Source organism: Balaenoptera musculus, chromosome 4 (assembly GCF_009873245.2).
Source record: "Balaenoptera musculus isolate JJ_BM4_2016_0621 chromosome 4, mBalMus1.pri.v3, whole genome shotgun sequence".
Lineage (NCBI taxonomy): Eukaryota > Metazoa > Chordata > Mammalia > Artiodactyla > Balaenopteridae > Balaenoptera > Balaenoptera musculus.
This window is the reverse complement of record NC_045788.1, coordinates 35,286,944-35,298,945: the sequence shown is the minus strand read 5'-3', so window position 1 is coordinate 35,298,945 and position 12,002 is coordinate 35,286,944. Positions and strand designations below refer to the sequence as shown.

General features: G+C 39.3%; 1 protein-coding gene across 2 annotated transcripts in view; it reads left to right on the top strand.

Annotated features, from left to right (window-relative positions):
• Positions 1–12,002, top strand: part of PLCH1 (phospholipase C eta 1) — a 235,018-nt gene that overhangs the window by 173,555 nt on the left and 49,461 nt on the right. For both annotated transcript variants that reach the window (XM_036851808.1, XM_036851807.1), the window contains 2 exons: positions 3,632–3,803; positions 8,882–8,989. In XM_036851808.1, coding sequence (XP_036707703.1) covers positions 3,632–3,803; positions 8,882–8,989 — 280 coding nt within the window. The remainder of the gene's footprint in view (positions 1–3,631; positions 3,804–8,881; positions 8,990–12,002) is intronic.

Below are 12,002 nucleotides of genomic sequence, written 5' to 3'. Positions count from 1 at the left end.
CTTGGTTTCCAGATTTGCTGGATGTCCTATGTATACTGAAATGCCTGGGGTCCTTATGTTGCTTGACCCCTCCTTGGCATTTGATAATGGTGATAATTTTCTCCTTAATACTTGCTTTTGGGGGGCCTCTATTATAGCATTCTCTCCTCTATTGCTGCCATTGCTTCTCGACCTCTTTCTTTAGCCTACGGTCTTCTCGTCCGTTTCCTCACTCCTTTAATGGTCACTATTTCCTAAGTTGTTGTCCTTGGTCTACTTTTTGGTTATTTGCCCATTATATATCCAGAATGTTTTCCCTAAGTTTCAGAGATATATTGAAAAATTCTTACTACAAATTCATCTGAGTATCCCATAGGTACCTGAAAATTAACAAATTTCATTATTTATGCAGACGTTTACTTAGATATTTAAAGGCGCCCACTCTAAGCCAGGCACACTATGATAGGTTTGGGGAACCTCAACACTGAGCGAGGATAAGACTCCTACCAGCACGGGGCCGCCACCCCAAACTGAACTCAGCCTTTCCTTCCGCCAAACGTCCCCTTGCTCCATTTCCTTCTAGTAAGGAGGCTAGCACTGTTTACCAATGGCTTTACCTAGAAACTGGGAGTCCACTCTCGATTCAGCCAATCTTTTCAGTTCTACTTGCTACATTATCTTTTGACTCCATTGCCTCCTCTTCATTTTCATTTCCCTTTGGTTTCTCCTCCACGCTGGTGTAGTATGTTCCTTTCTGAAAATATAAGCTGATGTTGTGATTCTTGAAGTCCTTCAAAGACTCCCTGTTGTACATGGTCATGCCTTCCGTGCCCTTCAAGGCCTGGCCTCTTCCTGCTCTTCCAGTGTTGTCTCCCACTGTTGCTCCACAGAGACTTGGGCTTCTGCCGTCACTGACTGTCTTGCGGAGTCCCTAGGGATCTCAGTGCTTTCACAGACCCTACCCTCACCTGTGCCGTTCTCTCTGTCTGAAACACTCATCTCCATTATTCCACCTGCCCAATTCTTGCTCATCCTAGAAGACTGCATAGGCGTTGTCGCTCTGGCAAACTTACCAATACTACAACTGATTTAAATGCTGCTTTTCGCTGTCCTTAGCACTCAACATATTTCTATCATATCATACAGCACCTTCTTGCAATTGTTGGTGACTTGGCTCCTTTTAAGTAGTTAGGACCATGAACTCCTTGAAAATATGTGGCTATGTCTTATTCATTCATTTTTAAAAGAAATTAAAAATAAAACTTTATTCCCCACCCCCTTTTTTTTGGCTGCTATGTGCGTCTTACAGGATCTCAGTTCCCCAACCAGGCACTGAACCCGGGCCCCAGCAGTGAAAGCCCAGGATCCTAACCGCGAGGCCACCAGGGAACTCCCCCTTATTCATTCTTTATTGCCTAGCCAGTGCCTGCAATATACCAGACATTCAAGAAATGATTTTTGCATTAAAAGAGGCAAATTAAAATTACAATTGCATGAAATTAATTTTATAGACATTAGTAGCCTTTAAAATTTCTAACATTTCGTCTTCTCATTTATTAAATATGAAGTTAAAGTGCTGTTCTGATGAGAGACACTTGCTGCATAGCAGGTTTGGTTTGTGGTGTCTTCCACATGGAAGAATCCGAGTACTAAATTCTGATGGGTATTTTTACCCTGATTGCTACTAATCTTAGCCAAGTTGATGAAGTGATTTGCCGTTATTTTCCAACATGTGAAGTAGGGCATTGAGAAGACCTCCTGTCTATGTACTTCGGAGGACCCTCTGGTGACTTGACTATGCTTACTTAAAGTCTGGGGATCCTTAGGAGAAAAGCACTTCAAATTAAAACAGTTAATAAGCTTGTTTAGCACATTTTAAAAGTGCAGCTTTAAGTTCTAGTTGCATCTTTTTTTTTTTTTTCCGGCCGTGCCGCCCAGCATGTGGGATCTTAGTTCCCCAACCAGGGATTGAACTCGCACCCCCTTACAGTGGACGCGCAGAGTCTTAACCACTGGACTGCCAGGGAAGTCCCAAACTGAAAATGTTTTGTTTTGTTTCATGTGTGGTTTTTTTTTGGCCTCAACACACCGCACGCGGAACTTCCCTGACCAGGGATTGAACCCATGCCCCCTGAGTGGAAGGGCAGTGTCTTAACCACTGGACCACCAAGGAAGTCCTTAGTTGCATCTTTACACCAGGGTTTCTCAACCTTGGCACTATTGACATTTTGGATCAGATAATTCTTTGTGATGGGGAACTGTCTTGTGCATTGCAGGATGGTGAGCAAATTCGTGACTTCTACTCACTAAACACCAGTAGCAACCCCCATCCCCAACATTGTGACCACCAAAAATGTCTTCAGACATTGACAAATATCCCTTTGGAAGGGTGCCACACAGTTGCCCCAGCCCCTGTCGAGAAGCACTGCTTCATACACCAAGAATCATTAGACACTGATAGCCTTTTTATAAACAGATTGATAATTTAAAAATCCATTGCTAGAACTCCCTGATGTGACTGTGCAGACAACTCAAGGTTACTAGTCTGCTGTTTTTCTCTCTTTCTAACACTCTGGGGTAAAACCCATGTGAGGACACAGGAGCAAACAGATTATAGTCCGGTAACCAAACCGACCTCAGTCACAAAGGTTCATCTCTCGTATTACCTCTGGCATCAGGTTTACTAATGAGGATAGAATGTAATTTCAGGAGGTCACAGCCTGTATTGTGGAGTTTGTGCTTCTCATACAAGCACATAAATAAATTTTTTTCTCCATATAGACGTATTAGGCAAGTTAAATATTGGTGTGACTATTCCAGAAAAAAATATATTGCCTAGTACTTCAGAAGATATGTGATGGAAACTAGAAAAAAAATGAAAATAAGCCTGAATTTGTTTTTCTGAGGAAAAAACAAAGTCAGAAGAGGAGTAAGGTCGTGGAATCGTTGCTGGTTCCTAAGGCTGTCTGTACTAATCGCTCCACTGGGGTCTCACGCTCTCTGCACAGAACCCTGAGTGCTGGAGGAGAGTGAATGCTTGACTTTTTTTTTCCTTTCTGAAAGTAAAGACTAGTGTGTAATTCTATACAAATGATTTTGAAATGCCTGACACAGGACGCTATAAAACACAAAATTCCATTGTGTTATTTTATCCTTAATAGTAATTTTCAAGCTGTGTGTTGAATATATATTTTTAGAGTAAATATCTTCATTTAATGATAGTCTCCTAGATGTTTCTAGACTTTTGAATAAATAATACAAAATTACCTTATGAGTTTTCTTTCTTTAGGTTTCTTATCTCTCAAATTTTTCTCTTTTATTTTTCCTTGTAAAAGAGACAAAATATATGTACTGTGTGTGTGCATGTGTGTTTGAGGGAGAGATAGAGCTACAAAATATTAGACTAAGTCATCTCATATGGATTGGTATTTTGTTCACCCTTTATGCCTGGTAAAATATATTTGGCCAGAGGAGTTTGTTATTTTTTTTAATGCATCTCTCATCTTTTTCATTTTAGAAGCATTTTAATTATCACCTCTCTCACAAATACTGTCACTAGGCTTGTAAGAACATAATGAATACAGAATAATTTTCAAAAGTCCCTGTGAGTTGCTGTATTCGACACCTTTACAATGTGCTGCTGTTCTCTCAGGTTCCCGGTCATACTGTCTATTGAGAATCACTGCAGTGTCCAGCAGCAAAGGAAAATTGCTCAGTACCTGAAAGGAATATTCCGAGACAAACTCGACCTGTCATCTGTAGACGCAGGAGAGACCAAGCAGCTTCCAAGCCCTCAAAGTTTGAAAGGCAAAATCCTAGTGAAGGTAATTACCTCAGGAATGCAATAAAAGGCACTAATGACCTGCTAAGCCCTCCCTCCCTTAAGGACTGAAAACTGGTTTATCAAGAGAATAATAGTCAATATATGAAGGGTTGTCTAGATTTGTGCATGCACCTTGTTCCAATTTATTTATAGTCATACCTTCAGAAAAAGCTTGTTACTGACTGACCACGTATGCTGGGATTTGTTTTTATGAAGTGAGAACCTCAATACTGTAAACCAAATACTGAATATTTTAGTCTGTAGTAGTTGACGCTGGAGAGGGGTCTGTGTACGGGAGCCCTGGATTACATGTGTCCGTATCCAAAAGCATTTCTTTCAGATTCTTCTCTGCCATTTCAAGCTCTAATAACTGTCTGTCAAAAAAAGTCTTCACGGTTGGTCAGCCTTGGTTATGTAAGTGAGAAGAGCTTGCTTCAAAGTAGAGCACACGTTCAGACACAGTGCCCCATAGGATTCGTGTGTATGCGGAGGAGCAGTAGGTGAATAGAATGGCATTTCATAAACAGATCTTCTGAGGGAGAAAACTTACTATCTGAAATGAATATTATTAATGCAAGGAATAGCCAGAAAGACAGCTCCTTGTGTTCTCAGATTGCTGATGTGATTTTATTTAATTGCAGTTAATTTTGTGTGTTTGGACTAAAAGCATCTTGGATAGTTGTATTGTTTTGAGACTAAAAACCTAAGGAAAAGCAGTAGAGTATTAATGATCAAATGGGGTTATATTTTACTTAAAAAGGGTGTGTACAAAAACCAAATATCACAGAGGAGGCACCGGAAAGTCAGATAGTGTAATTTCATAGCAAGACTTTAACTGGGGCTTTAAGAGAGGACAGCAAATGGGAAAGATGGAAAGTATTCATCTTTAGAATGGGTCAAAACCTGTTTTTCTATCAGTTAAATGAGAGTTATAGGCTGAATCCATCAAAGGGGTGTCATTGGGCATTTGTACGTGTGAAAGCATTTTGAATAAAAGCTCCAATTATATAATGCGAGAAATAACGTTAAGGTCAATTTTCCTGACGTCTTGCTAACGCAGTCTCTTGTGGTGAAAACTGATTGCTAGGTTAGAAAGCTCAGTGTCAGCTTTATAGCCTTGTAAATGTTTCCATGTTCCCAAATGGTCTTTAGCCAAGCGTCAGAAGGTTAAATGCAGAATGAGTCCATCTGATTGAAATACTTCTCATTTGGACAGTGGAACTTAAGGAATATTTGATATGAACTCATTGAATCCCTTCTGCATAACTGAGCTTTGGATCATTGGGCATAGACTGTCCTAGGGCTAATGGGCACCAGGATGAATTGAAGCCAGAAGACCTGAGGCACTCGTTGGAAGGAGTGGCAGCAATGTGGGCTGTGGGTATTTCAAAGCAGCTGCAGTCCATTTGCTAGTAGTAACCTTCTCCAGACTTTAAGGAGATTTCTTAGATCTCTGGACCAACACACTCCCATTTGAAGCAACAAAAAGGGAACTGATTTTCCTAAGTTCCTTTAGCATCAGAGCAGTCTGTGATCCAAAAGGCAGCATTTGAATGGCTACTTACCACTTTGGAGATGGACAAGTTGTTTATTATTATAACCGTGACACACAAACTTTCCAACCGTGTGTGTATACACACACACACTAGTCCCTCAGTACCCACAGGATTGGTTCCAAATCCACAATGCTCAAGCCCCTCATATGAAATGGCCTAGTACAGTTGGCTCTTCACATCTGTGGATTCAACCAACCCTTGGGTACAGAGGGCCAACTTTGTGTGTATGTATCTCCTAAAAATTAAACAAAAATTTGCTTTTGAACAAAAATAATAACGAACTTAGTAATTTTCCATAGACTCATTACTGAAAGAAAACTTATCTGGTCCAAGCATTTTACTTTTACAGATGTGTCATAGAGCAGTTACCGCTGTCCTGGGGCCATGCAGCTAAAAGCTAAGAGATGGCTATGGTTCCAGTCTCTAGAAATATTTCCATGTACCATGGAGGAATTAATCTAATTCTTGAGTGTGACTCCTGCATGAAATAGTATGTATATCTGAAGGGGACTCCTAGGTCATTCTTTGTTTACACTGGACCACTGTTAAGTTCATAAAATTCTACCTAAGTTTATTCTATAATTTTCCTCAGGCGTAACACTTCATAAGAGGTGTTAAGAAACAATCTTCTGTGGTGTTGCTTTTCTTCCTATCTGCCTGTATAAAGTATCTTTCAAAGACCAGGAATGTGGAAAAAGCTGGCAGAAGATATGGCCCTGATGTCTTTTAATGGGATTTTGAAAGGACTGAAAGTGAGGGCGCCTTGTGAATACTCTAGATGGCAACTTTCTCTCCTTGCTTCCCCACCTACTGCCACATTTAAGTAAAGGGGATTTGAAGCTTAGTGCCACATTTATATATCTATAGCTATATATATTCCTGTGGAAAAGAATGTAGTTTTCACTTTGCAGATAGCACATACAAATAAGAAATATATTACATAGGGGTATGAAGGCAAATTAAATACCACCTTTTTAAACCTATAACCATCCTTTTGTAAGTTGAAGAAAATATTTAAGTATTCAAATTCTAAGAGTTTGGATTCTTAATATAGATTTTGTTTTCATTACATAAATGATTTAACCAGCTTTGAATCTATCTCTTTGCCAAGCCCTTTAGGTCAAGAGCTTTGGGTATCAGGGAAGATGCAGGAAACTGGGAGGGAGAGTTCTCTGAAAATCTGACTGTTCTGGTGGCCTTGTGGAGGGAGGAGAAGTGGATGAGGGGAAGATCCAGAGTGCTGAAGGCGGGCCAGTCACGGTGTGAAGAGCAGGAATATATAACAGAAGTCACTGGAGCTCTAGTTTAGAGAAGGTCAGCCTGGGTAGTAGTCTGGGATGATATTTAGATATTTATCATTACTTTTGGCTGCCAAGCATATGAACATCCTTCCACGTTTAAAGAATTTCCCCCATCTTTATGCTTTTGCTGTATTCCATTCATTCAACGGGGTCACTAGGTCCAGCCCACACTCAAGGGGAAGGCATTATAGAAGTACATGAATACCAAGAGGTAGGAACCATTGGGGGTATTTTAGAGGCTGTCTACCACAGTGACCTTGGTCCCTTAGCCACAGAGTCTGGTTCTGCCCCCTCTGCCCCCCAAGATTCCGGGAGTGATTCAATTTCCTATTAATATTCCTTTCTGCTTACAAGTAAGATGCTTTTACTGATACAGATGGTTAGCTGTCCTAGAAGCCCTTATCAGGCCCCTGGGCCATGCCTTCTGCTTTTTTTTTTTACTTTTACTTTTTCTGAATATAAATTGGGAAATGTAGAAAAGGAGAAAATAACTATCACCCATAATGCTGTTACCCAGAGATTCGTACTCCTAATAATGGGCCATATTTCTTGCCAGATTTTTTTCCCTGAGTTTTTATATATCATTGAGATCATAATGTGCGTATAATTCTATAACTTGGGCTTTCTACCATTTTGTTATAAGAATCCCCCCTTGTTGTCCAAAAGCCCCTGATTCCTAAAGTGTGTTGGTGAGTGGTTGCGAGGGGCATGTTCTGGCTGGTCAGGAGTGTCATTGCATTGTCCATAAAAGCAGGTCTGGTCAGTGCAGAGGACACAGCCAGCAGGAGAGAAGGGCGCGTTTAACCTGCTCAGGAGAACAAGCTGTTCTAAGGACATGGGATTGGGTGATGCCTGTTTATGACGAGTCACATATTCTCGAACAGAAGCCTGGTCTGATTTTTACTTGTAAATATAGTATCCCTAATTAATTGTATTTAATTGGAAGTAATAAAACTGCCTTTTCTTGAAAGTCTCTTCTCCCTTTGTTTTGCCCCTAATTCAAGCGATCTGCCTTCAAGTCAGTCTGAAGTAATGATTGGCAAGGGGATAACAAATTTTATTTTCATTTTTTTTTTTAAACTTTTTACTTTATACTGGAGAATAGTTGATTAACAATGTTGTGATAGTTTCAGGTGTACAGCAGAGTGATTCAGTTATACATATACATGTACCTATTCTTTTTCAAATTCTTTTCCCATTTAGGTTGTTACATAATATGAGCAGAGTTCCCTGTGCTATACAGTAGGTCCTTGTTGGTTATCCATTTTAAATATATTAGTGTGTACACGTCAGTCCTACACTCCCTAACTATCTCTTCCCCCGCTCCCCGTAACCATAAGTTTGTTCTCTAAGTCTATGAGATGTTTCTGTTTTATAAATAAGTTCATTTGTATCATTTCTTTTTAGATTCTGCATCGATATCATACAGTATTTCTCTTTGTCTGACTTAACTTCACTCAGTATGACAGTCTATTTTCATTTTTCAATTTTTAAAAATTGTTTTTAATTGTGGTAAAATACACACAACATAAAACTTACCCACCATCTTAACCATTTTTAAGTGTACAGTTCCGCTGTGTCAAGTACATTCACATTGCCATGTACAGAACTCTTTTCTTGCAAAACCAAAACTTCATACTCATTAAACAGCTCCCATCTTCCCCACCACCCATTTCCTCCAGCCCCTGGATACCACTGTTTCACTTCCTGTCTCTATGAATTTGGCTGCTCTGGGTACCTTATATAAGTGGAATCATACAACAGTTGTCTTTTGTGACTGGCTTATTTCCTTTAGCCTAATGTCCTCAAGGTTCATCCATGTTGTAACATGAGTCAGAATTTCCTTACTTTCAAAAGCTGAATAACATTTCAGTGTATGCGTATACCACGTTTTGTTTATCCATTCATCTGTTGGTAGACACTGGGTTATTTCCACCTTTTGGCTATTGTGAATTTTCATTTTTCATTTCCTATTTTATTTTTTAACTGAAGTATAGTTGACTTACAATATTATATTAGTTCCAGGTGTATAACATAGTGATTCAATACTTTTATAGATTAGACTCAATTTAAAGTTATTATAAAATAATTGCTGTATTTCCCTGTGCCGTACAATATATCCTTGTAGCTTACTTTATACATAGTAGTTTGTACCTCTTAATTCCCATACCCCTATCCTGCTGAATTTTCATCTTTAAATTGAGTGTTTTGTTTCATTTCAGGGCAAGAAGTTACCTTATCACCTTGGAGATGATGCAGAGGAAGGGGAAGTTTCCGATGAAGACAGTGCAGATGAAATTGAAGATGAGTGCAAGTTCAAGCTCCATTATGTGAGTTACAAGCTTGGCCATAATTTTTACCCTCTGTGTGCTACAGAAAAAATTGCTGCTGTGTTGGAATCTTCACAGATATGGTGGCTGTAGTGTAAAAAGGATATTTATTGAAAATTACTTTGTGTGCTGACACAAAGACTCCCAAATGTTTATTGAGTGAGTGAGTCAAGGATTCTTGTGTCCTAGAGTTGGAAGGAATGTTAGTGATTAACCCATCTGACCCTCTCTCCAGGGACAAATTCCCTCCTATTACAGCTTGGTCAAAACTCAAATTGCGGTTGGAAATTTCACTGTCTGATGACATAAATGGGCTTTAAGCCCCACCAGGCTGCCTGTCAAGGCTGGCTCGCAGAACCCAGCTGCAAGTGTGTACGCTTCTCTAGAATGCTCATCCCCTCCCTAAGAGAATGTACCTTGGACCAGAAGATTTCCAAGCTCTTCCAGACATGGGTCTCTTGGCTAAATCTTAAATTTGCCACATTTCAGATAAAATGGCATAGAATAGTTTGCCAACTGCATGGTGCTTCAGACCTCTGTCCTAGATCAAGGAGTTGCCTTTGTAGAAAATCACCATTTAGCCAGGTAATCCAATGGAAATGCAAACCTGGGAGAAAGGTAAGGCTTAAAGACCTCCCCCACCCCGCATCACTATGGGGGACTAGGGCTTCTTGACTTCCCCCACCTTCTACAACTCACGTGATTTCCAGGAATATATGACAATCTGAGAGTAGCACCTGCTCATGTTAATTTGTTGTAAGGTTTACAATTTCATTTCTACAGAAAAGTAGTATTCCTCTAGATGTCTGGACAATTATTCTACCCTCTAAAAAAAGAGAAATATTGTATAAAATCTGCTAATTTACATTATTGCCCTGAATTCAATTACTACATCATTAAAAAAAGTCTACTCTCTTTGAAATAATAGTAACTGTGATGGCTTCCTATAGGTATTAAAGAGAGCTGGTATTATTTTCAAAGAGGGCAAGAGCTTAATGACAAGTGAAGTCTCAGTAGATAGTTCTTTCTTGGCTTTAATGCATTTTAGAATGGATGTAGTGGAGAAGACTCAGCCTTGAAGTGAAAAGGAAAAATTACCATCTGTATTAATCTATTGCCTTTTAATAGTTTTTATTAGCTCAATTAAATACCACTAATAGGGCTATGGTTACAGAAAATTAATCTCAAGAGATTTACATAAGTGAAAATACAGTTAATATTTTAGTTTCTTTTTTGCTCTTCCAGCTAATTGCTATTTTTGTAATTAATTACTTGCGATTATAGGTAATTTCGTTCTTTCTTTAAGCTTTATTTTATAAGCCAGATTTTTGTCTCTGAATTTCAATATCTTTGCCTCTTGTTTCCCAAAACTCTTGGTTGCCAGCCTCAGAGTAGTCTATCCTTTAGAAGCAAGGAGCAGAGAGTCTTGACTAAGTTATGTGTTTAGGGAATGTAGTTTTTAGTGAAAATGAGTGGTGGGAATTTAGCTATTGATACTATCACAATAGTCATTTATTGCTCTGAGTAAAACCCAAGTTATTCTAGTTTCTAAATCCACCCAGTAATATAAAATTTCTTCTGATGTCAGTGAGCCTTCTAACTTTCTAAGTTAAATATCTATAATTATAAAAGAGAATTAGCTATAGTTTTATGGAAACAAACCAATAAATTCACCTGTGAAAATATCCAGCTGGGTTCCTCTCAATCTTCAAAGTCTCTTGGTTGATGTGTAGGAACACATATAGGTCGAGAGTTTAGAATGTGATTCCATAAAGATAGCCATGATCTTTCATTTGGATTCTTTGATTTGGGCCTAAGTGAAAATGGAGAGCGCCTTACCTGTAACGTTTTACAAGTGTCTCTCTGTTAGACTTTAAGAGAGAAAATATATAAAGAAATCAACATTCTAGTGGAAATATATAAGGTTTTTACTCATCTTTTTCAAATCTTTTTTTGGTCTATTTTTGAGCTCTTCTGAGAAAAGGCAGTGCTGTATTTAGAAAGCCAAAGTGTTATCCCATAATCGGTCAATTTCTAGTTCTGTTGTCAGCAGAGGGCTCAAATGCCTTATCTGAGTGTTGAATGTAAATTGTCTGATCTAAATCGAGTGTCTCATCATATTTCTGCAAAGGTGGATGTACTGTGCATAGTTTGTATGAAACCAATAATTACCTTAGAGGAAGTTCTTAACCTCAGTTTTAAGTTAACAGAATGTGGTTAGATTTATAAGTTATATCTGAATTATTGCAATAAATAAAGATTTTCAGCTTAGCATTTGTGAACACTGGAATGCTAGCTGTCATGGGGCTTATGCAAGATTCATTGGCACATTCAAAAGATTTTTATGGAGGAACTCCTGTTGCAGATGCACCAACATGCTGTAGGTGTTGGGGCATATATCAATGAACAAAACAGACAAAAATCTTTGCCTTCGTGGAGTCTCTGCATTGGTGGGAGAAGGGAGGATAGACAATAAGTAACGTCTAGTGTACTAGGCAGTGGTAAGTGCTAAAGGGAAAAAGGGAGGGAAGACGTGTGGAAAGTGTGTGTGTAAAGGGTCTGTTGACGTTTTAGATGGGATGGCCAGGAAAGGTCTCACAGAGAAGGTAACACGTGAGCAAAGACTGGAAAGAGGCGAGGTTAGCCATGCTCATATCTGGGGGAGGTTGTTCCAGGCGGAGGGAACAGCAGATGCAGAGGTCAGAAGCAGGATCTGTGGCTTGCCCAGCTTTACCCGGACGTTAGAACAGAGAGGGAGGCAGGACCCTCACGCTGGCCTTCTTACTCCTCCTAGTCTATCGTCTAGCTAAGGGATTCAAACCACACCGAAAGCTTTTGCTCTTTTAAGAACTGCTTTCTTTTGAATTAATTGAATCCTTTAAGCTTCTACCTCATTAATTCGAGGCTTCAGCCGTAGAGAAAATCTGGCTCATACTGTAATAAGCCATAGGTAAAGCCGGTGTGTTCAATGACCCAAGAATCACACAGCTCAAAGACTCTGGGGACAGCTTCG